Source organism: Nicotiana attenuata, chromosome 5, assembly GCF_001879085.1.
Source record: "Nicotiana attenuata strain UT chromosome 5, NIATTr2, whole genome shotgun sequence".
In the NCBI taxonomy this organism is placed as follows: domain Eukaryota; kingdom Viridiplantae; phylum Streptophyta; class Magnoliopsida; order Solanales; family Solanaceae; genus Nicotiana; species Nicotiana attenuata.
Genome location: NC_031993.1, coordinates 32,739,297 through 32,766,354, shown reverse-complemented (window position 1 = coordinate 32,766,354; position 27,058 = coordinate 32,739,297). Strand labels below are relative to the sequence as shown.

General features: G+C 39.9%; 1 protein-coding gene across 1 annotated transcript; it reads left to right on the top strand.

The window, feature by feature from the left end:
• LOC109225608 (protein FIZZY-RELATED 3) lies at window positions 13,447–16,292 on the top strand. The gene is made up of 10 exons (XM_019390336.1): window positions 13,447–14,162; window positions 14,369–14,491; window positions 14,585–14,689; window positions 14,773–14,952; window positions 15,025–15,087; window positions 15,168–15,362; window positions 15,440–15,541; window positions 15,618–15,680; window positions 15,760–15,828; window positions 15,932–16,292. The coding sequence occupies exons 1-10, from the start codon at window positions 13,626–13,628 to the stop codon at window positions 15,983–15,985; spliced, it is 1,491 nt and encodes a 496-aa protein (XP_019245881.1). The 5' UTR covers window positions 13,447–13,625; the 3' UTR covers window positions 15,986–16,292.

Genomic DNA, 27,058 nt, shown 5'->3' with positions numbered 1-27,058 from the left:
GGCGGCTCCTCGAAGCTGGAAAGTAGTGAAGGAAACCCCGCTCGATCCTGATATGCCATAGGCGGAGAATACTGTAGCACTCCTCCAAAAATCCCAAGGCATCCTCTGATGTTAACCCATTGAATACAGGAGGATCATATTTCTTGAACCTTTTAAGTCACCGCTGCTCATCCTCTAAAGCCGCTGCCCTGTCCTCGAGCTGAACTGGCACTGCTGGCGGTGCAGGAATAACCCCTGGGACCTGATCAATATGCACTCGCTGCTCAGGAGTGCGGGCGGCGGGAGTCTGCGCTCCTCCCTCGGCCTGGGATGTGGCTGCAGCAAGGGGAAGCAACCCTACCTGAGCCAAAGTGGTGTACATGCTCATAAACTGTGCCAAAGTCTCCGAGAGTGCTGGAGTAGTAGTGGCAGACGTGTCAGGTGTCTGGACTCCGGCTGGTACTGCCTGTGGTACCTCGGCGGCAGCTCGCGCGGGTGTTCTGGCTGCACCACGAGCGCGTCCTCGGCATCTACCCCGGCCCCGGCCTCTGACGGCTCCAGTAGGGGGCGCGTGTCACGACCCGAATTTCCCACCCTCGGGAGTCGTGATGGCGCCTACTCGTAGAAGCTAACCAATTAAATTAACATAAAATATACAATTAAATAACAGCGGAATATGAAGATTAGCGGAAGTCTTAAATAAATATAAAACTGAATCATCCGGAAGACCAACACATGCCTCTAACCAGAACCTGGTATCACAACATCCACGGACTGTCTAGGATTACTACAAATAAGTGTTTGAAAGGAAAGAACATAGTCTGTCTCGAGTACAAATGACAACAGAACACAAAAACTGATAGAAGAGACGCCGGGCCTACGGACGCCAGCAAGACTACCTCGGAGTCTCGGACTGAAGGATAGCTCCCGATCTACTGCTGATGACCAAATGCTGCTTCGGGATCTGCACACAGTGCAGAGTGTAGTATCAGCACAACCGACCCCATGTGTTGGTAAGTGTCTGGCCTAACCCCGGCGAGGTAGTGACGAGGCTAGAACCAGACTCCAGATAAACCTGTGCAGTTATATACTATATGGCGGAAGAATAAACAGGTAATAAGCAGTTTAAAAGGGAGGGGGTACATGCTTCGGGGAAAAATATCAAACTAATGGAAACCAAGTAAATATATGAAAGAACAATACAGTATCTGCAACAATACAATAACACTATTGTTGCGGCGCACAACCCGATCCCTTATCAATTAACACTGTTGCGGCGTGCAACCCGATCCATATATATAACTGTTGCGGCGTGCAACCCGATCAAATATATATATATATATATTATATATATATTATATATATATATATATATATATATATATTATATATATATAATATTATATAAAACTGTTACGACGTGCAACCCGATCCAATATTTATATATAACCGTTGCGGCGTGCAACCCGATCCAATATAATATCTGTTGCAGCGTGCAACCCGATCCAATATTCATATATAACTGTTGCGGCGTGCAACCCAATCCAATATAATATCTGTTGCGGCGTGCAACCCGATCCAACATATATATAACTGTTGCGGCGTGCAACCCGATCCAATATTCATATATAACTGTTGCGGCGTGCAACCCGATCCAATATAATATCTATAACTGTTGCGGCATGCAACCCGCTCCAAATATACAGCCTACATTGATCATGACAACAGTCTCGGCAAGGGATTAACCATAAATTATACTATCCCGATAGGAGAACTCAACAATACAAGTATATACGTCCCGGCAAGGGAGAATCAGCTATAACCAATCTCAACTCAACTCCTAAACATCTCAGTTATCACCATTTCTAACTCATAAGTAACTTCCACAAAAATAAACTAAGTTTTTGCGCAATACCACGGATTTACTCACTATTGCAACCATAGTATCATTCAAGAATACAACAAGTATCAATTTAAGACTCACAGTCATGCTCGACACCAACGTATAGATACTCATCACCATGCCTATACGTCATACTCAACAAGAAACAAGTAGCATATATGACTCAACTCCTAATCCCTCAAGCTAAGGTTAGACCGAACACTTACCTCGATGTTTCGAACACAACTCAAGTCTCAATTATAGCTTTACCCCTTGATTCCACTGCCAATTCGCTCGTATCTAATCACAATTTAATTAATTACATCAATAAGTGCTAGATGAATCAACCCCAATGCATGAAAATGAGTTTTCCAAAGTTTTACCCAAAAAGTCAAAAATCGCCCCTGGGCCCACGTGGTCAAAACCCGAGTTTCGGACCAAAACCCGATTACCCATTCCCCCACGAACTCAAATATATAATTTGTTTTGAAATCGGACCTCAAATTGAGGTCCAAATCCCCAATTTTTGAAAAACCTAGGTTCTACCCAAAACACCCATTTTCCCCCATGAAAATTTTTGATTTTAAGTTGAAATCACGTTAAAAGATGTTAAGGAGTGAAGAAAATAAGTTAGAAATCACTTACCAACGTTTTGGAGAAGAAAGGTTGTTTGAAAAATCGCCTCTTATGTTTTTAGAGTTTTGAAAAATGAAAAATGACTGAAAATCCCATCTATATATATACCTCTCAGAATCCCTGCGTGGACCGCACAAAACGGACCGCGGCCGCATAGCCTTTTCCTGAGGGTACACAGTCTTTGAACCTCCCTGTGCGGACCGCACAAAGTCGACTGCGGCCGCACAGCCCTCACCGCGCCTGCACAAAGTCGACCGCGGACCGCACTGCCCCTTCCGCGATCCCACATGATTTCTCGCGGACCGCACTAGCGGGTTCAGAGATCTGCAATTTCTCTGAACCTGCAACATTTGTGATTTTAAAGCCTAAGACATCCCAGGACCTACCTGAAACTCACCCGAGCCCTCGGAACTCCAAACCAGATGTGCATATTAACTCAAAAACATCATACGAACTTATTCGTGCGATCAAATCACCAAAATAACATCATAAACATCGAATTAAACCTCAAAATCCATGAATTCTTTCAAACTTCATAAAACATCAAATTTTTCAATTTAGTTCCGAATCACGTCAAACGACATCCGTTTTTCACCAAATTTCACAGAAACGTCTTAAGTCATATATAAGACCTATACCAGGCACCGGAACCAAAATACGGGCCCAGTACCATCAGGTTCTAATCAAATTTCATTTCAAAACCTTATAAACAATTTAAGAAAACAATTTCTTTCAAAAATTCATTTCTCGGGCTTGGGACCTCGGAATTCGATTCTGGGCATACGCCCAAGTCCCATATTTTCCTACGGACCCTTCGGGACCGTCAAATCACGGGTCCGGGTCCATTTACCCAAAACATTGACCAAGGTCAAATTAATTCATTTTATAGTCAAAACTTATCATTTTTCACACAGTTTCTCATTTAAGTACGCGCCCGGACTGCGCACGCAAATCGAGGTGACTCTAAATGAGGTTTTCAAGGCTCGGAGTCATAGAATTTAATTTAAAATAAGTGATGACCGTTTGGGTCATCACAGCGTGGGTGCCTGATCGTCTCGAGTAGCACGTGTCCTCACCATCTGTGAGAGAATAGAAGACAGAAGTTTAGAACTATGATGTCAAAATATCGCACGACAAGGAAATCAATGAAGTAGAATTTTTCCTAACAGTTACATAGCCTCTCGCAGATAAGTATAGACGTCTCCGTACCGATCAGCGAGACTCTAATAAACCGGCCTGTGTTCCGTGACTCCTATGAACCTAGAGCTCAGATACCAACTTGTCACGACCCCAATTCGCCCTCCATGAACTGTCGTGATGGCACCTAGTCTCTACGACTAGGTAAGCCTAGCAAGTGCGGAAAAAGAAATCGAAACTTGTGGAAGTATAAATCAAAAACCAAAAATAACTAAGGAACGGTATATAGAATGCCGCTCGGCAAATACAACACAATATCTCAATCTTCTACATCACTATCCCAATACCCGGAGACTCACGGGAACACAAGCTGAGAGAAATATAGTAAAATGCTCTAACTCCGGAATGTCTACATCAACAGTATGATAGAAGGGCTAATACTACAAGATAAAATAAAGATGGAGACCCTTCGGTCTGCGGACGCGGCAGATGTACCTCGAAGTCTCCAAAAGCTCTCCCTGCCTCAAGGATGGTAAGCCTGTGTAGAAGTACCTGGATCTGCACATGAAAAACATGCGCAGAAAGGGCATGAGTACACCACAGCGGTACTCAGTAAGTGCCAAGACTAACCTCTGTTGGGTAGTAACGAGGAAGGTCAGGGCCCTACTGAGGTTAAATAAGATATAAGGTTGTGTGAAATAACAGTGTAATTAAATAACACAAGATATAAAGGACAACAACAACTATTACAAGGCAAGTAAAATACAGTAAAAGAACACAACTCAGCTCCAAGATAACAACCGGGGATCTCCCAGGATACCGTCCTGTAGTCCCCAAATATAAATATCATCTCCAGTGGATCTCCCGGGTGCAGTCCCGTAGTCTAACTCATAAATATGCAGGGGGATCTCCAGGAATGCAATTCCGTAGTCCCAAAGTAAACATACAGGGGAGCTCCCGGGATACCGTCCCGTAGTCCCAAAGTAAAAGTGCAGGGGGATCTCCCGGAATACCGTTCCGTAGTCCCAAAATAAATACACAGCAATAACAAGAATTCAATAAATGCTAAATTTCGTACTAAGTAAACAGATTAGTCTAGCCTAACATGCTTCACGTAACGCAATTAAGGCAATTTAAGCAAATAGGCAATTAAGTCAACTAAACATGCTTTTCTAAACTAACAACGGGTTAAATACACAAGTATAATGAAACAGGAGAAGGAACTCAATTTAAATACTTAAAGAAAACCGGATTTTCAACAATTAGCTCAAGTACGCGCTCGTCACCTCACGTACGAGGCATTTCAATTACCACGATATCAATCCTAAGGGGAAAATGTCCCCCACACAAGGTTAGACAAGCCACTTACCTCGAACCGGCTCAAAATCAACTCGAAACCACACCTTTGCCACGAGTATCCGACTCCAAATGGCCCAAATCTATTCAATTCAATTTCATAATGTAAATAACACTTCAAATAACTGATTCTATAATGAAATTCTAAGCTAAGACGCGAAATTAGGTAAAATGACCAAAATGCCCCTTAGGCCATTGTCTCGAAATCGGGTAAAATTTATATTTTCAGAAACCTCGTACTCTCACGAGTTCAGGCATACCAAAATTATCCAAATCCAAGGTCAAATTCCAAATCAAAAGTCAAAGTTTAGGTCTAGGAACTTTCTTCCAACTTTTCCCCAATCCGAATTTAAATGGTGAAATTAACTATAGATTAATGGAATATAACTAGAAAGGGTTAAAGAATCGTTACCCAATGATCTCCACTTCAATTCCCCCTCAAAATCGCCCTCTCCCGAGCTCTAAATCGATTTTTCAACTTTTGAAACAAAACCCTCGAAATCTCATATTTCTGCCCAGCTGTTTCCGCAGCTGCGGTCCCGCTTCTGCGGAACAAGTGTCGCATCTGCGACTTTCCCTTAAGTGACCAGCTTCCGCATGTGCGGACATCCAACCGCTCCTGCGGTTCCGCTTCTGCGGGCCTCCAACAGCTCATGCGGTTCCGCTTCTGCGGGCCTCACACCGCATCTGCGGTTTTCTGAAGGAATGACCCCAAGCCGCTTCTGCGGCCCTTTAGACGCTTCTACGGCGCCGCATCTGCGGTTCCCGAGCCGCAGATGCGGAAATACCAGAAGCAGCAATACTTCAGCTGCTACAACACTTCTTCAACCTTCTCGTCAACCATCCGAAATCATCCCGAGGCCTCCGGGACCTCAACCAAAAGCACCAATAACACCTAATACCTCATTCAAACTTATACCAATTATTAAACCACCTAAAATAACATCGAAAACTCGAATTAATCAAGGAATTAAGCCTAAGAACTCCAAATTTCCTCAAAATACGCTTTCGATCAAAAACCTAACCAAACCATCTCCGAATAACCTGAAATTTTACACACACATCCCAAATGACATGAAGAAACTACTGCAAGTCTCGGAATTCCATTCCGACCCTCGGATCAAAATTTCACTATCGAACCGGAAATCATCCAAAATTCAACCTTCGGCATTTCAAGCCTAAATTAGCTAGGGACCTCCAAAACACATTTCGATCACGCTCCTAACCCCGAAATCACCTAACGGAGCTAACGGAATCATCGGATTTCCATTCCGAGGCCATCTTCATACTTTTCCGACTACGGTCAATTTTCTAACACTTAAGCTCTCATTTAGGGACTAAGTGTCCCAAAACTCTCAGAAACTCAAACCCGAACATCCCGGCAAATCAAAATAGCAGAAATAAACTTGGGGGAAGCAGTTAATAGGGGATCGGGGCGTAAATTCCAAAAACGACCGGCCGGGTCGTTATATCCACCCACTATGGAAATAATATAGATCCTCCTAATTTGGGAGGGGGTTTAAAAAAAAGCAAGCTGTCTTTTTGAATTTTTGTGAAAAAGCGTTTGTTTCAACAGTGTTTGCAAACTCTAAAACAAACATATGAATTTGGAATTTTAAAAAAAAAAGAACTTTTCTTCCTTAAATAAAATGAGAGCTGCTATTCGGCCAAACTCAGCGTGGCCCAAAAATGACCACACAGGTGAAATACCACTAAAGCCCTTCATTTCATATTTGGCTTAATGGCCATTTTTCCCTCCAATATTTCCCTCCAAAATTAGTTAATAAATATTGATTATCCCAAAACATTGGTCCCATAAATCATCATTCTCTCATAGGAAGATCAACCAACTTCATATGTATACCTATACTATTACGTATTTATTTTATTTTTAAATAAAATTTATACGGATAGAAAAATCAAAAGCCTTCATATATGTATACCTATACTATTACGTATTATTTTTAAAATACAATTTATACGATGGGAAGATCAAAAGTCTAGTATCTATACATAATATTATTTTTTACACGGTATACAAACTTATACCATACACTTATGTTAAGAAAGCCTTCATTAAACGCATATATCACCACCCTTCCCCCTAACCTAAACATGAATGCTAACCTAGAAACTAGTTTGGAGCCATTAAACATGAAAAATAAAACATACATTAAAGAATAATATTTGTAACATATTTTTACGAATATTCAAAGAATAATGCATATTCTTTGAACAGAAAGCTAAAAAGAGATACATAAAAAATTTTACGAATATTTTTAAGATACAAAAATACATTGAAAAATACTTGGACAATATTTTTACGAATATTCAAAGAATAATGCATATTCTTTGAAGAAAAAAACTAAAAAAAGATACAAAAACGATATAGCACGTTGATGAGGTAGTTGTCAAATAGCCGTTTATAATAAGGTCATTCGTATCGACCTATAGCTGCCATATAAGTCCATTGACTAATATGGTTGTAGTCATATAACCTATGCTAATTATATCGTTTTGATTCATAGTAATATCGACTGCTTGTATAATAGCCGGTTATATTAATTTCATTCATTAAGGTCATTCGTATCGGCCTATAGAAACCATATAAGTCCATTGACTAATATGGTTGTAGTCATATAACCTATGCTAATTATATCGTTGTGATTCATAGTAATATCGGTCGCTTGTATAATAGTCGTCTATATAATTTCATTCATTAAGGTCATACGTATCGGCCTATAGCAACCATATAAGTCCATTGACTAATATGGTTGTAGTCATATAACCTATGCTAATTATATAATTGTGATTCATAATAATATCGACCGTTTATATAATAGGCGGTTATATTAATTTCAATCATTATGGTCATACGTATCGGCCTAAAGCAACCATATAAGTCCACTAACTAATATGGTTGAAGTCATATAACCTATGATAATTATATCATTGTGATTCTTAGAAATATCTATCGTTTATATAATAGCCGCTTATATAATTTAATTCATTATGGTCATACGTATGGACTATAGAAACCATATAAATCCATTGACTAATATGGTTGAAGTCATATTGTCACGACCCAATAGGCGCCAAAACGCTCCCGGGTTATCCGAAACCCGAACCGGGCATACGCCCAAGTCCGAAATCATCATACGAACCTGCTGGAACCTTCAGATCCCGATTCTGAGGTCGTTTACTCAAAAATCCAATCCTAGTTCATTCTTCCAACTTTAAGCTTCCGAAATGAGAATTCTCTTTCCAAATCAACTCTGGACTTCCCGAAATTCAATTCCGACCATGCGCACAAGTCATAATACCTGAAATGAAGCTGCTCACGGCCTCAGGCTGCTGGACGGAGTGCTAGAGCTCAAAACGACCGGTCGGGTCGTTACACATATAACCTATGGTAATTATATCATTATGATTCTTGGTAATATCGACCGTTTATATAATAGTCGTTTATATTAATTTCATACATATCGGCATATAGCAACCATATAAGTCCATTCACTAATATGGTTATAGTCATATAACCTATGGTAATTATATCGTTTTGATTCTTAGTAATATCGGCCGTTTATATAATAGTCGTTTATATTAATTTCATACATATCGGCCTATAGCAACCATATAAGTCCATTCACTAATATGGTTGTAGTCATATAACCTATGCTAATTATATCGTTGTGATTCTTAGTAATATCGACCGTTTATATAATAGTCGTTTATATTAATTTCATACATATCGGCCTATAGAAACCATATAAGTCCATTGACTAATATGGTTGTAGTCATATAACCTATGCTAATTATATCGTTGTGATTCATAGTAATATCGGTCGCTTGTATAATAGTCGTCTATATAATTTCATTCATTATGGTCATACGTATCGGCCTATAGCAACCATATAAGTCCATTGACTAATATGGTTGTAGTCATATAACCTATGCTAATTATATCGTTGTGATTCATAGTAATATCGGTCGCTTGTATAATAGTCGTCTATATAATTTCATTCATTAAGGTCATACGTATCGGCCTATAGCAACCATATAAGTCCATTGACTAATATGGTTGTAGTCATATAACCTATGCTAATTATATCGTTGTGATTCATAGTAATATCGGTCGCTTGTATAATAGTCGTCTATATAATTTCATTCATTAAGGTCATACGTATCGGCCTATAGCAACCATATAAGTCCATTGACTAATATGGTTGTAGTCATATAACCTATGCTAATTATATCGTTGTGATTCTTAGTAATATCTACCGTTTATATAATAGCCGCTTATATAATTTAATTCATTATGGTCATACGTATCGGCCTATAGCAATCATATAAGTCCATTCACTAATATAGTTGGAGTCGTATAACCTATGCTAATTATATCATTGTGATTCTTAGTAATATCGATCGTTTATATAATAGCCGTTTATCTTAATTTCATACATATCGGCCTATAGCAACCATATAAGTCCATTGACTAATATGGTTGTAGTCATATAACCTATGCTAATTATATAGTTGTGATTCATAATAATATCGACCGTTTATATAATAGTCGTTTATATTAATTTCATACATATCGGCCTATAGCAACCATATAAGTCCATTCACTAATGTGGTTGTAGTCATATAACCTATGATAATTATATCGTTGTGATTCATAGTAATATCGGTCGCTTGTATAATAGTCGTCTATATAATTTCATTCATTAAGGTCATACATATCGTCCTATAGCAACCATATAAGTCCATTCACTAATATGGTTGTAGTCATAAACCTATGATAATTATATCGTTTGGGATTTTTAGTAATATCGACCGTTTATATAATAGTTGTTTATATTAATTTCATATATATCGTCCTATAGCAATCATATAAGTTCATTCACTAATATGGTTGTAGTCATATAACCTATGCTAATTATATCGTTGTGATTCTTAGTAATATCGACCGTTTATATAATAGTCGTTTATATTAATTTCATACATATCGGCATATAGCAACCATATAAGTCCATTCACTAATATGGTTATAGTCATATAACCTATGGTAATTATATCGTTTTGATTCTTAGTAATATCGGCCGTTTATATAATAGTCGTTTATATAAGTTAATTCATTATGGTCATACGTATCGGGCTTATAGCAACCATATGAGTCCATTGACTAATATGGTTGAAGTCATATAACCAAAGGTAATTATATCGTTGTGATTCTTGGTAATATCGACCGTTTATATAATAGCCGTTTATATTAATTTCATACATATCGGCATATAGCAACCATATAAGTCCATTCGCTAATATAGTTGTAGTCATATAACCTATGCTAATTATATCGTTGTGATTCTTAGTAATATCGACTGTTTACATAATAACCGTTTGTATTAATTTCATACATATCTGCCTATAGCAACCATATAAGTCTATTCACTAGTATGACCTTGTTTATATAGTAGCAAATATATAATTCGACATATTTTTAATTGTTAATCTTAATTGTAATAATGTTCACCAAATATCTTAATTATAATTAAAAAAAATAATGATTAAATTTTAGAACTTTATTAGGAGGGAAAACAAGATGACATATTTGGACTAAAATGTCAAATACAATTTTCGGAGGGAAACAAAGGGAAGAGTAAAAATATGATTGGAGGGAAATAGAAAGTTTTGAGTCTTTATATATCTCTTAAACACAAGAACAACATTTTCAACTCTTTAAACAAAATAGATACTCTAAACATGAATGCTAGAGGATGGATTAAAGATGAGTTCTATCCATGGTTTCGGATGGACGTGCCCATTTCGTACATCAAGCGGGATTATGTGGTATTTTTTTTTTATAATATTTTCATGATTTGATAACTGTTGATTATCCCAACTGGCAATGAAGCATGAACCTTATCTTTACATTATGTTCTTGCAGTTTCTTCCAAAGAGTATCTTTGGCTATCTTCCTCCTATTTTGGTTAAAACAATGCTTCGATATAATGGGAAGGAATGGGCTGTGACTTTCACAAGTGGTGCTCGGAGAACACTCGTTAATGGTGGAAATAATTTGTTGTCGACAATAATCTGAAGAAAGGGAGTGTTCTTCTCTTGGAACTAGTTCAGGCTAAATCAGGGGTTGTGATCTTCTTTGTTGAAGTGCTAGGATAAACTAATGTTTAGCTTGATAATTTCTTCTCTTTAGTTATATTTACTAACTTCAAGTGGATCAAAGCAATGGATGAATATGATTGTTCTTTATAATATTGTTTGTGTTTTTTCCATTTATTATTGTTATATTTATTTATTTTAAGAAGACTATTGGTTTAAAAATAGCCAATTAAAATTGAGAAATCATTTAACAATATATTTAGTGCAGAAGTCCCCCTATTCTTTTCTATCATTTTACAACCAAGAACAAAACTAGGAAGATTATTTTTTTTAAAGTTTAAAAATCGACATTACTTTGCTCATAGAGAGGTGAAAAAATCAACACGAAAAATCAAAAATTATATTTACTACTACAAAATTTTGGAGACCGATCCGTTATTAATTAGAATTCAACCACCAAGATGAAGGTTAAGACTATGAGATAAAACCTATGAAGTGCACTCTCACTATATGGTAGAAGTGTAAAAAAAAAAAAATTTTAAAAATCCAAAATATGTGAAGTGCACTGCCACTATATGGCAGAAGTTAAAAAAAAATCCAAAATCTGTATAGGCGGATGGATAAAGACAAGCTTCTATAATTAATTGTAGTCATGGAGGAGAATAATGGTTGCATGGAGGAGTGTAATGGTGCATAGAGGAGTGAAATTGACTACTGGGAAGTGTAATGGTTGCATGAAGGAGTGGAAGGGACTACTGGAAAGTGTAATAGATGCATGGAGGAGTGGAAGGGGCTGCTAGGATGTGTAATGTCCGCATGGAGGAGCGGATATGGCTACTGGAAAGTGTAACGGTTGCATAGGGACTCTACAAAGAGACTTTAAGTCCTACTGGGAAGTGGACCAGCTTATAAGCTTAGCCAAACACCCTCTTAGTCACCAAGCTTTTTCACCGCTAAAATATAACTAATTTTAGACAAATAATAATTTTCACTAGTTGCCTACAATATTAGAGATGAAACTAGTTTGTCACCAGTAACTTTAGATATTGTGACTAATGTTACTAAATAACTAGCGACAATCCATTTTTTTGGTGGAAAACTTGAGTAGATAAAACTATCGCTACGAAATTTTTGTTTCTTCACTAAATGTATGTGCGTGTGCATTTAAGTACAACTCTAATTTTTGTTCCAAAAAGATAACAACAGTGATGAACTTTTTATGCTACCTAATAATTTCATAGGTAAAATAGAGATGATACATCGATCGTCACTAATTTGTTTATGCTATTAGTGACAAAAACTAAGGTTGCAAAAAATATAAAACTTTTAGTGAGAAACTATTTCGTAGCGAAAATATAATTAATTTTAAGACGAACAATTATTTGTCACCAATTGTCTACAACATTAGTGACGAAACTAATTTATCACCAATAATATTAATTTTGTGGCTAATATTAATTAATATTTGGCGCCAATTCATTTTTTTGTGGGAAACTTTAGCAGACAAATTTTGCTATAAAATTTATGTTTTATCACTAAAAGTATGTGCCTCATGTATTTAAGTACGAAATATAATTTTAGTCACAAAAAATGAATAATTAGTGACAAATTTTCTATTGTAGTTAATATTTTCGTGGTTGAAAATCACATTTGTTGTAGTGGCTTCTTAGTTGAAGCACTATATATTTAAGTGTTAGGGTTAGAAAGTAATAAAATATTATTTTAGTGACACAGTAATATAGAAACTATAATGCAGTAGTTTAATCGTATTTTTTTAGTATACTATGCGTATATTTTAGTTTATTTCGTTTAATTGGTATAGTATATGTATATGAGTATAAATTGCTTTATGAAAAGTAGTATAACATGCATGTGTAAATGTGAAAGAAACATGGGGAAGGTAAGACAATTAAACTAATGAGAGAGAATTGGAGGGAAAAAATTAAATTAAAAAACAAATTTGCTAAAGGGTATATCTGGAAACGAAAATGCATAAATATCCATTATGCCCTCAAAAGCCGTGCGAAGTTATCAATATACCCCCATTCTGGACATTTGGACCATTCTTAGTTTGGCCAAATATATTTTCCGAAATAAAATAGGTGAAAAACAAACATTATTTTGAATACTAGAAAACTGAGTTTGTAAAAACTATATTTGCAGGAACTCGAACAAACGCAAATAATATACAATATTAAAGCTAAAACTAATTTCAAGTGAAATCTAAGCAACGGCTAGTAGAGTTATTAAGAGCAACAGAGACATATAAAATAATAAAATATAAAATAATAAAAGCTTGGGCAACACAAGTGACCGTTAGAGCGCTCCTCCTAATATTTCATCAAAATCCTCTTTCCCTAAGATCACAAAACTACCCGTTACCTAGCTAGCAGCTCCCTTCACTCCCCCATTCTTCTACCACAAAACTCCTCTGTTTGTCAACGGAGAGGTTTTAGGTTTATTCTCTACTGTTCATCGAATTTTTGAAAAGGCCAGAAAAAGAACAACAACAATCATGGAGTCGAGAAGAAAGAGTGGAATTAACCTTCCACCAACAATGTCGGAAACGACTCTTCGGCTTGACGCCTTTTCTTCTCCTCCCAGCTCAAAGCTTCGATCTAGAACTAGCAACTTGGGATCCCCAATGTCCAACAGGTCACCTCGGACTATATCAAACCTGTCATCATCTCCATCATCCAAATCTGCTACTTGCAGTGATAGGTTCATCCCCTGTAGATCTTCGTCGAGGCTACATACTTTTGGGCTGGTAGAGAAGGCGTCTCCTGTCAAGGAGGGATCAGGAGGAACCAACAACGATGCCTACTCCAGATTGTTGAAATCTGAGCTTTTTGGGCCTGATTATGGTTGTTTTTCTTCTCCTGCAGGTGGTTCCCCAATGAGTCCCAGCAAGAATATGCTGAGGTTCAAGACTGAAAATTCAGGGCCTAATTCTCCTTACTCGCCTTCCGTTTTGGGGCAAGATACTTCCCTCTCTAACGAGGTTTCTGCCCCTCCTAAACCCCCTAGGAAAGTGCCCAAGACACCCCACAAGGTATATATATACATATGCTCTGTTTTTCTTTTTTTAATTCACTGATGACTAGAAATAATCAACCAGACTAGCTTGAGAATTTGGTCAAGGGATTACCTTATCTTTTGCCCTATCGTTGAAAACATTTATGTTGCTTGGATTGTAAGGTGGACTCAACTCAATGTTGGTTAAAAGAGTTTATCTGATTTTCATGGCTACAATGGCAGGTTCTGGATGCACCAGCACTTCAAGATGACTTCTACTTGAACCTAGTTGATTGGTCCTCTCAGAATGTTCTTGCTGTTGGGTTAGGAACATGTGTTTATTTATGGACAGCTTCAAATAGTAGAGTGAGTATCTAGCTTGGGAAATACCTTTTCTACTTATATCATAGTAATTAACAACTATCTGAAACTTTCAGAATATGAATATTTGTTGTCAAGGTGACAAAGCTGTGCGACTTAGGACCCACTGATAGTGTCTGCTCAGTCCAATGGACCAGGGAGGGGTCTTATATATCTATTGGTACAAGTCTTGGCCAAGTTCAGGTAGAGATTATATTGTCTTATAGATATCAGTCCTGTATAGAGAGAGAACCTGTATGAATTCTTTCTTTCTTTCTTTCTTTCAGGTTTGGGATGCTACACAATGCAAGAAGGTTAGAACCTTGGGTGGACATCAGACAAGAACAGGAGTTCTTGCATGGAGTTCGCGCATCTTATCTTCTGGTAGCAGAGACAGAAACATCCTTCAGCATGACATTCGCGTTCCTAGTGACTTTGTGAGCAAGTTTGTCGGTCACAAGTCTGAGGTAAATTTCCACAACTTGAGAGATTATTATCGATAATAAATATTCTGACCTAAATATGAATATAACTATCAGGTATGTGGACTAAAATGGTCTCATGATGATAGAGAGCTCGCGTCAGGGGGCAATGATAATCAGGTATATAACATAACTAACTATCACACATCTATGTCAAGTATGTTATGTTGTTGCTGATGTTACTTGTGAATTATGATCAGCTCTTAGTGTGGAATCTGCGGTCCCAGCAACCAGTTTTGAAGCTAACAGAGCACAATGCAGCTGTCAAGGCCATTGCCTGGTCTCCTCACCAATGTGGCCTTCTGGCATCAGGAGGAGGAACTGCCGATCGCTGCATTCGCTTTTGGAACACAACAAATGGCAATCAGTTGAACCATATGGACACAGGAAGCCAGGTCTGTATAACATTTATTCTGTATAAAAAATCTCTTTGACAACAAAAAGTTAACCATATAGCATGTTGCACCTGCAGGTATGCAATCTAGCCTGGAGTAGAAATGTGAATGAGATAGTTAGCACACATGGCTATTCCCAAAACCAAATCATGGTGTGGAAGTATCCATCAATGTCAAAGGTAAATTTATATATGTATATATTCATTGTCTTAGGTTGTAATTTTGGATATTTTGATTAAATCGCCAAGGTGACAGGTAGCCACACTAACTGGCCATAGCCTGCGCGTCCTGTATCTTGCCATGTCACCTGATGGCCAGGTATTGCAAGACTATATTTCATCTGTGTTCTACATTCATTATCAGAGAAAGGATATACTTATATAATGTGCTCTCGCAGACAATAGTAACTGGAGCAGGAGATGAGACATTGCGCTTTTGGAATGTATTTCCCTCAGTAAAAACTCCTGTAAGTCAGAATATCCTCGAGTGACTTGTGAATATTATTTAACCTTTGAACTGAGAGTGTTGATTTAGTTAGTACATACGCACCTCTTGTTCTTTGTTCTCAGGCAGCAGTCAAGGACACAGGACTTTGGTCTTTAGGCAGGACGCACATACGGTGAACTTTGGTCTTTAGGCAGGACGCACATACGGTGAACTTTGGTCTTTAGGCAGGACGCACATAAGGTGATGGAGTTAATTGAAACGTATTACATCTCTAGTACAGCTGTGCAGATTGAAGGGCGAATATACATACACACACAAACACAGACCATACTATTCTTTGCAAATATGCCTGTAAACAATCTCCAAGAAAATTGCGCTGTTTTTCTTTACTTTCTCAATTCACATACTTTGTAAAATTTGCCTGTAAAAATCTCCCAGAAATTATAAAACTTTATCCTTTTGTCTCTTGGATGAACAAAGAAATATACAACTGTACCTCTATCTAATTTGGTGTTATATCTCTACTGGGAGCCACCCAGCTGCTCTATAAGTTTCTTTCTTCCGATGTCGCTTTTATTAGCGTCGATTTTAAACTCATTATTCTTCGTAACCTATGCAATATTGCTATTATTTTATATCGAACTCAACGTGAAACCATTCAAGCAAATGACACATTATTACTTGTCATCATAAATTACTGAAATAGTTGCCTTCTTTGAAAGACCCAAATATTTAAATTCAATATCATTTATGAAATGATGACAAAATAATAATGTTTGAAGGATACATGAAATATGTTTTTTTTTGTATCTATCCAATTTTAAAGACCCAATTTTTTTTATACATCATTCCAATTGATCATTTAAAAACTTGTTAAGTACGCGAAATATTACTGTCAATTACAATTTTAAACAACTTTAACTATTCATTTAAAAACTTGTTAAGTACGCGAAATATTACTGGCAATTACAATTTTAAACAACTTTAACTATCTGCTAAATATAGATCATTGAAACAAATATCTATCCAATATTCAGCCAAGTACATTTTTAAGTTTATACACGTCATCTATCCACATTTTAGAATGTAAACATAACTTGTACCCGAATCAAACAAACCCAAAATATATTTTTGACTTCTGCTAAAACACCAGTCTCGTACAGCGTGCCGCATCACCAATTTAGGTGGACAGCATATCTGCTGAATCATAGTTCATGATCCAGCATATTGGGAGCTTGATATTGATACAAAATTTTCTCAATTCACAGCAATCTCAGATATATCTCCTTTGAACACGACCTAATTGCTTTTGGCCTCAACCATGCTGCCTTTTTGAAGAGTGGTTTGCATAATTGCCCAAACTCTGTAGCACAATCACAAGATGCGATTTAAGTAAAACTATATTGAGCCAAGAAATCAAATGCTCTCAACAATATAGGAAGAACCTACCTGTTTACCTCGAAAATACGAGTAACAATTAAATTTGATTTGTGGTTTTAAAGATATGTGATTTAGTTCAATACTAATTAATAATCAAGACGCATAACGTATAAATGAAAGAAGTGAGTAAGTCAAACCAGTGTTAGTAGGCAGTATCGACCTCGAGCCAAAGTGACCTCGAGACAAATTAAGAACAATAAATTAAGAATAATAAAGCTAAAGGACAATTCTGATGAACAATGAGTGAGAAAAGTAAGAGAGGATATTCTTTGCCAAAGACTGAATGTTTTTACAAATGGTTGGGGTTTCCTTTAAATAATAGGAGAATCCTAAATAAGGTACATTTCCATTTACAGTAAAGAATCTTATTGGGACAGCTGTCTAATCGCTCAGTACGGATTCGTACAAATCTATTCTGGGATTTACGCCACGATCTTGGGGACGTGGTAGGAATCTAGCTCATTCTGTTACAAATCCATAACAACATTATCTCGGGGTTGAACATACTCGGCTTCGATACTCATCGCGAACTTCTATCTTCGGGCCTTGTACTCTATCGTCGAGCTCGAGCCTGGTCTATCGAATCCGACCTCGATCCATTCTGAACTCGGACCTAAGGCGACCCTTCGAGCATGGGAAATCGGGCATACCTGATTTAACCGTATACAGATAGTCCCCGCGTTTCTTAGAGTAAGATGATAAGAAACGATTTGATCTTCGATGCTCTGTCGCCTCGATCATGATGTCAATCTCGTGATGTCAGCAGCTGAAGTGATTGAAAAGTCACTTCCGCGTAGTTCCTAAGGTTATTAATTGGAGGCGGCTGCTGGTCGGCTATTTGGCTTCCCCAAACCGTTTAAGTGACCTCTATAAATAGGACAATTCCACAATCTTTGCAATCTTTACTTCTAAATAGGACAATTCCACAATCTTTGCAATCTTTACTTCTCAAATCATCCTTAGAATCTCATTAGCTTCTTCAACTTCTCTGAGTTCATCCTTTCCCCAATTTGTTCTTACTACATCATCAACTTCTTCTCTCCTCTTCAATTTCTCAACCACAATGGCTAAGACATCTAAGACTGTTCCCCAGAAAGAAAAAGCTTCATCGTCGCGGCCGGCCAGAGGTAGAACATTGGTGCCACCTCGTATCGAGGAGTGTATTCCCGGGCCATGTGAGCTAACTTCCGATTTTAAAATCGAGAAACCTGCATCGACACCAGGTCGATGTGAGCCCAAGTCTCAATACATCTGCTTAATAACTGAAGGCGAACTTGAGCAGGTAAAAAAGGACTGCAACTGGAAGAACAAAGATGTTGTGACCCCTTCTCCTAAAGAGGACATCACTACCCATAAGGCGGGGTACTTAAGCGTGTATACCTACACTTTCACGTTGGGCCCCCACAGATCCAGCTCTAGGTTCCATAGACCCAGTAATTCTTGATTTTTGCCAACAATACCAGGTGATGCTTGGCTAGATTTACCCCTCTTTCTGGTGCATCGTTAATCTGATCAGATATTTCTCGGGCTTGATCGAGGGGATGTCTTTTACCCTCGATCACCTGATCAGACTATATAGCCATCACCTTTATCGAGGGGGTTTGATAAAGCTTCAGCGCCGATCCTTGATGTCCCTTTCTCCAGCATCGATGAGGACAAGGACAGAGGATGGATGAGCCAGTTTGTCCGAGTCAGGACCTCTGATCTGATTCCCGTCTAGAGGATGCCATTCCACGAGTAGTGGAACATGAAACGTAAGTATCAATTTATAGATGGTGATTAATACCCTGCTTCCCCAACTTTTTCTCGATCTAATTCTTTTCTGATGATGCAACTGTTGCTTGGTTTCCAGGTGCAGTCCCGGACCTCACAGGCTGGGTACAGCAACTGGCCTCCACTTCTTCATATGCGGAACGCAATTGGCGTGACTTGGCCAAGGGTCGATGGGAAGCTAAAAACCATGGTGAGTTCTCTTATTCACATATTTATGTCTCGTAGTGAAATACTTACTTTATCATTATGCAGACTCTGGAGACGTTGTTGCTATGCGGCCGCCCCCGCCCGGTGAAGAAGATCTCCCGAAGCCTACCAAGGAAAAGAAGAGGAAAATAGGGTCGCGTGCAAATTCCCTGAAGCCAAAGAAAAGCAGGGCTCAAAACCCTAAGGCCGATTCCGTGGCCTTATCTCGAGAAACGGCCCAACGCCTTCGGCATGAGGATAAAGAGGGAGAAGATGATGACTTCCTGTTGGTAGCTCGGAAAAGAGGAAGCACCGATGCTTTGAAGGCCGCCTAACCAATGGTGGCAGATGCGGTTCAATCTCGAACCGAAGAAATATCGTAGGGGAGCTCGAGCAAAGTCCCCGAGCCATCAGGCAGAAAAAGTGCATCTCATCTCGGGGGATACTTGGTGGGTGGGCTAGAAGAGCCTAATTCTGAGGCCCTTCAAAGACAGGATAATATCCCAAGTGAATCGCTTGGGATAATCAATATAGATGATTCGCCGCCAGGCCCGGTGTTCTCCGAAGGGAAATTTCGAGATGCCCGAGCCATGAGGACTCCTGATGTGGGAACGACCCATGAAGGGAGTGACATTTTTCGGGAGTGTCTTGCGGGGATCGAGGATGGCCCCGATCCTGATGCCTCGTTTATTTTTGATGAGGCCCAAAGGCTTCTCAAACAAATAAGTTTTCGTCTTCATAATTACGCTTGAGTTTAATTCTCATCATTCCAGTCTAACTCCTTTTCTTTGCGTGAAGGCCGTGGTGCTTCATCGGCAAGCATTTTCCAAATCTCGAGCCGAGCTTGCCCTGTGTGAAGCCGAACTCAAGAAGCTGATAGAAGAGAGGGATGACCTTAAGCACCTCTACGTACAGAAAGAGGAGGAGGTCAGGGATCCCCGAGTCGAGTTGGCGAAGGCTCATCAAGAACAGATCGAGCTTATTGAAAAGGTAATATGACCTTTGAGGGTCCTTTATGCATGTATTTGATTTAGTGACTAACACTTCAACTTTGCAGGCCTAGCAGAAGGGCGAGCTGGCAGAGTAGCTCCGAAAAGAGCTCAAGATGAAAGAGGCCAAGACCCTGGTGTGGAAACAACACATGGACCATCTCGCTTTAGAGAAAGATACACTCCGAGAATAGATAACTTCAATCGAACGGCAGCTTCAAAATGCAAAAGAGGAAAGCTTGGCGGAGCCGCAAAATCGAGGAGCTCGAGGCTAAATCAGCTGCTGAGCTTGCGAAGGCCAAATCTGAGGCAGAGGCATTCGTGTCCTCGTACTGAGCTGATGCCAAAGCTGCTAATACTCGGGCACATGAGATCTCCATTGTGGCTGAGGTTAAGTTATCATGTGCTCTTAATCATGCTAGGCGACAGCCCTGGAGAGAAACTCTCGAGGAGGTGCACGCTCGTGGCTTCGACCTCTCAGCTGATATTGAAAAAGCAAAAACTTTGGAGGAAGAGGCTGCCGCTTTGCTCTCCGATGGCGAGGATTCCTTCAGTGGATCCGAGAGCGGAGGAGATGAGGATGAAGTCCCCGAGGAGGAAGTTCCCGAAGACGCGGCTCCCGAGGATGCAACTTCCGAACATGTAGCTCCCGAGGATATGGCCCCAAAGTAGATTAGGTTCTTTTGTTTTGTTTTTGTATAAGGCCTTTCGCGGGCATTGCAAATACCCTTTTATAAATATAAAGAATTTCCTTTGATTCTTCTCCGATTTGTAATGAATACTGCTTTGTCTTTATTTTGTGGAAAATTTTAATAGCTTCAATGATCAGGCGAACGTCGGCTCGGATTACGAATAGTACAAATCCTCGGGTTTTTAATAATCAATGGGCGATCTTTGAACTTATAACAGAATACCTCTTAAGGTTTTTGTTAATCCTCGAGCTATGCCCTAGTTAATTTGATGCGAGCTCGGGATTCTTGAGTCCGAGTTGAGTGGGTGCGAGGTCTCAAACTCTATATGTTTTGGCCCTTAGGCTCTTTAAGTTGGGTCAATTTGGCCTCTAAAGCGGCTAAAAATTTTCCCTCTTTTCGGCTAAAAGATTTAGTGAAAATTTTCCTGTGCCTTAGTAGGTGTTTTTTGTACCCGTTGGGTTTTTCGAAGGTTCGATCAATCGGAACCTTATTGTCACGACCCCAGTTCACCCTCCATGAAGATGTCGTGATGGCACCTAGTTCCTACAACTAGGTAAGCCTAACAGTGCGGAATAACAATTTAACATCTGCGGAATAATTAATTAAAACTGAACATACGGAAATAGCAACTATATATAAGGCCACTCGGCCTATACAACCCAAAAATATGCGGAAGCCTACAACTAAATCCCAAAACCCGGAAACTCACGGAAAACACAGGCTAATAGAATGTAGTAATCTGCTCTACACCAGAATGTCTAACAACATGAAAGGAAAGAAAGGGACTATCTGCTAAAGCCGAAATAGAGTAGAGACTCCTGGTCTGCGGACGTAGTAGATATACCTCAAGTCTCAGCTAGAACTCTCCACCACGAGGATGATACACCTGGAGGAAGTACCTGGATCTGCACATGAAAAACATGCGCAGGAAGGGCATGAGTACACCACAGCGGTACTCAGTAAGTGCCAAGCCTAACCTCGGTTGGGTAGTGACGAGGAAGGTCAGGGCCCTACTGAGATAACATAATAAATAATGAGATAACAGAAACAGTTTAAATAAAGTCTACAGCGAGAATTCTAAACCAGGTAAATAAAGAAGGACAATAATAGAAAGCAAGGTAACAATACAAGGAAAACTGCCCTCAACAAGGAATAATAGCCGGGGATCTCTTGGTATCCTCATCATATACACTAGGGATCTCTTGGTATCCCGAGGATCTCTTGGTATCCTCATCATATACACTAGGGATCTCTTGGTATCCCGAGGATCTCTTGGTATCCTCAATAAGTAAGCCGGGGATCTCTTGGTATCCTGCACCCTCAGTCCAGAATATCTCAAGTACAGGGGGATCTCCCGGGAAGCCGTCCCGTAGTCCCAAATTAAACACACAACAACAAACAACTCATAATCTCAGAATAATGCTAAAAAGATCAGGGCAAGAAATAGTAAATTCTAGCCTAACATGCTTCACAGAGTACAAATAGCATAACTAAAATAATTAGCAAGTAAGCCAGATAAACATGAGTCTCTAAGCTAGCACAGGTATAAACTTACAGTTTAAAATGAACAAGTAAACATGAAATCTCAATTTAAATACTTCAAGTAGAAACGGGTTTACAACAATCAGCTCAAGTACGCGCTCGTCACCTCACGTACGAGGCATTCAAATATTCAAGATCATGTCCTAAGGGGAAAGGTCCCCCACACAAGGTTAGACAAGCCACTTACCTCGAACCGGCTCAATATTAACTAGAAACCACGTTCTTGCCACGAGTATCCGACTCCAAATGGCTCAAATCTATTCAATTCAATTACACATTGTAAATAACATCGCAAACACCTGGTTTTGCTAATAAATTCAAAGCTACGGCGTAAAATTAGGTGAAATGACCAAAATGCCCTTCAGGCCAATGCCCCGAAATCGAATAATTTTCACATTTTCAGAACCCTCGTACTCTCACGAGTCTAACCATATAAAAATCTCCCAAATCGGAGGTCAAATGCTCGCCCAAAACTCAATAGTTTAGCCAATGAAGTTTTACCCCAAATTAACCAATTTTTGATCCTAAATTCGAATTCCAATGATGTATTTAACTATAAAATGATGTAGTATAATGAAAAGGGATCAAAGAAACGTTACCCAATGATTATCTCTTCAAAACCCACTCAAAATCGCCTTCTCCCGAGCTCTCAATCGATTTTTCAAACTTATGAATTTAAACCCTCAAAATTGCTATTTCTGAACAGTGAATACCGCTTCTGCGGTCAAGGGACCGCTTCTGCGGTCCCGCTTAAGCGAACCACTGGCCGCTTCTGTGGTTTCATTTAAAAGGCCAGATTCCGCTTCTGCGGATAAATAACCGCTTCTGCGGTACCGCTTATGCGGAAAATCAACCGCTTCTGCGGTTCCTGAGGGGGAAGACCAATATCGCTTCTGCGATGAGGGAGCCGCTTCTGCGGTCCCCAAGCCGCAGAAGCGAAAATACCATAAGGAACAAAATACCAGCTGCTGCAAACTTAGAAATTTCCTCCGTTAACCATCCGGAATCATCCCGAGGCCCCCGGGACCTCAACCAAAAGTACCAATACCACCTAATGCCTTATTCGAACTTGTACCAATCCTTAAAACACCTAAAACAACACCGGAAACCCGATTAAATCAAAGATTCAAGCCTAAGAACTTCAATTTTTCTTCCAAATACGCTTTCGATCAAAAACCTAACCAAAACACGTCCGAATGACCTAAAATTTTGCACACACATCCCAAATGACATGACGGAGCTACTACAACTTCTGGAATTCCAATCCGACCCTCGGATCAAAACTCACTATCGGACCGGAAACTTCAAAAATTCAAACCTCGGCATTTCAAGCCTAAATGAGCTACAAGCTCCCAAAATACATTCCGAACACGCTCCCAACCCTGAAATCACCTAACGGAGCTAACGGAACCATCGGATTTCCATTCCAAGGTCGTCTTCACACTGTTCTGATTACGGACCATTTTTCAACTCCTAAGCTCACATTTAGGGACTAAGTGTCCCAAAACACTCCGAATCCTAACACCGAACATCCCGGCAAACCAAAATAGCAGAAATGAACTTGGGGGAGCAGTTAGTGGGGGATCGGGGCGTAAATTCCAAAAATGACCGGCCGGGTCGTTACATCCTCCTACACTTAAACATTCGTTCGTCCTCGAACGAGCATAGAGAACATACCTGAAGTAGTGAAGAGATGAGGGTACTGGCTGCGCATATCCTGCTCGGTCTCCCAAGTCGCCTCCTCGGCCGGCTGACCCCACCACTAAACCTTCACTGAAGCTATGTTCTTTGATGCTTGTCCAAAATAGCCACTGGCTCCTCAACATAGGATAGATCCTTGTCCAACTGGACTGAACTGAAATCCAACACGTGCGACGGATCACCGTTATACCTCCGGAGTATCGAAACATGAAATACCGGGTGAACTCCGGCTAGGCTGAGAGGTAATGCAAGCTCATAAGCAACCTCCCCAACTCGCCTCAAGATCTTAAAAGGGCCAGTAAACCTCGGACTCAACTTCCCTTTCTTTCCAAATGACGCCCTTCATAGGCGAGACCCGAAGCAGAACCCGCTCACCAACCATATATGAAACATCACGAACCTTCCTATCCGCATAACTCTTCTGTCTAGGCTGGGCTGTACGGAGTCTGTCCTGAATCACCTTGACCTTCTCCAATGCATCCTGAACCGTCTCTGTACCCAATAGCCTGGCCTCACCCGGCTCAAACCAACCCACCGGAGATCTACACCTCCTACCATATAAAGCCTTATACGGCGCCATCTAAATGCTGGACTGATAACTATCGTTGTAAGCAAACTCCGCCAGTGGCAAGAAATGATCCCAAGACCCTCCAGTTCCATGATTCAATGTTTAACTCCTCATGCATCTTACCGTGCTACCACAACTCAGTTGAGCACACCAGCTCGATCAATTCTGAAGATATTCCTTTTTATTCAAGCAAATAAGCCTTAGAGTCCAATTCCAACATCCGGAATTCTATGCCCGACCTGTTTCCAACATAAGATCACCATAACAATCGCTACACGCTATACCCAAACATGGCTGCATAACTTTCTGAAGTTCACACCTCGCATCACTTTACTCACCGGCCCACAGTAACATTTCCTGATCGACTTAGTCAAAAATTCCACGAATTTGATGCTCTCATTGCACCCCATGACATACACAGGTCTCACTCTAACTCTTTCAATGCCGTCATAACGGAGAGATATGCGGAAATTCATAATCGACTGCCGAGTCAACCAATCACTGAGTCTATACTCCTGACAAGAAACATTACCACATTCTGAACCAATTAATGATCTTTGCCTCTTAATATATTTCATGTAATCAGATTGCACTGATCTTAAATCCAACAATCTCGTCTCACCCAGCACGAATGCTCAGACAATAAGCCACCCAACATAACCAAAAGTCTCATATGATGTCACAATGCGCCAATAGGCTACCAATTAGAATGCGATACAAAAAGGAAAAATGAACTCTGAAAAGAAATTTCAATTACCCCGCTCGCGAATCATACATGCGACGCGGGCGCACAGCTAATATGAGCTTCCTCCAGAAAATAGGAAACAGAACATAATAAACAGATATGGGAAACTGTATTGAACATCACACTGTTGCGGCGTGCAACCCGATCCGAGCAATCATAACCATGGCAGCGTGCCATCCGATCCAAATAACATACCCGTGGCGGCGTGCCACCCGAACCACACATGGAGCTCGCATAAGGAGATGTACATCGAGCTAAATTGCTCCTTACAACAAGATACTAAATATCAGTCATAAACATGAGTGTATAACACCATTCCCTGGGGGGACATATAACGCTATAATCCACAAACAAGGACACAACTGGGGTGCGATACAGGATCTGAATCTCGAGAGCCATTCTGCTCATATAACATCATCGCCACGCGGAACTTCAACACATAAAAATTTACCAAGCCGTCTCATAACTCATACGGCGCAACACATCATTTCCTGGAATAGCTGATGATAAAATAACACCCTGACTGTTCCTCCATAAGGAACGCTCGCTGAAACGAACACAACTGGCCTGATATAAAGCCCTGTTCACATATAAATCAATCCACTGATCTCAAACCGATTTCTGATTGCACCAACTTGGCTAATAACCTTTCAAAGGTCCATAGTAATTCCCTTTTCCTCATGACACATAAGAACAACCATCATAACCGGAGCAACCTCCTCAGTTCACAACCCAACAAACAAAGTGCCCTCCCGGCATAAATTCTCAAATTAAGGATATTACCACAATCCTCATACTTGGTTTAAATCTTTAGTCAATCAAGTGACTACATGTCGCACTTATACAATCTTCCCGTGGGACACACTCCCACAATCTTCCGAAATGAATAACGGGTCCGCACATCTTAACCATCGGCCGCACTAACGCTGAAAAGCGATCAAGAATCCTTAACCAGGATGCAAAGCCTCCTTCACAACATATCGATCTCAGGTGACACTGAAGACAATACCAATTTACCTTAAACATTCCACCCCTTGTTCTTGCTCATCCGAGCTCGTGCCATCTTTGTCCACACCGAGCTGTTACCTTGATCTTTACTTCAAATCCCATACCACTCACTACACCTAACATGGCACACATTTCATCATAGCTTCGGAACCGCTAATAGGCTAACACTCCATCACTTAAAAGCTTTTCACTTAACTCACTTCAGGAGAACCATAGCAACACTTAGGTGAATTCTCATAACCGTAGAATATGCAAACCTCCAAGTAGTGGCCTGAGCCACCATGGCCATTCCAGGATCCGCCTACACATAACAGGCCATATCAGAAGAGTGCTTCTGAACAACATTAATTTCGGCGACCGACAAGCCTCATACGTACCGCCACAAATCACACGCATGACTTGATCACGCTGAAGGAATTGACCTCTACCACCAATACGCCAACTCAACTATGTTTAACCAATATATCTTCCTTTGATTTACCCTGATTGCCTTAGTAATAACAATAACTCCTTCCAACACATAACACATTCTCCATCCGCACTCACCCCGGGTGACCTGGAACCGCGAGACCATGCTGTCTCAAATCCCATGAACCATTTCATAC

Bases quoted from the DNA above. Each gene is read 5' to 3' on its own strand.
- LOC109225608 (XM_019390336.1), top strand. From the start codon at position 13,626: ATGGAGTCGAGAAGAAAGAGTGGAATTAACCTTCCACCAACAATGTCG. The intron at 14,492-14,584 runs GTGAGTATCTAG...TTTGTTGTCAAG, and splicing joins GGACAGCTTCAAATAGTAGA to GTGACAAAGCTGTGCGACTT. The intron at 15,542-15,617 runs GTAAATTTATAT...CCAAGGTGACAG, and splicing joins AGTATCCATCAATGTCAAAG to GTAGCCACACTAACTGGCCA.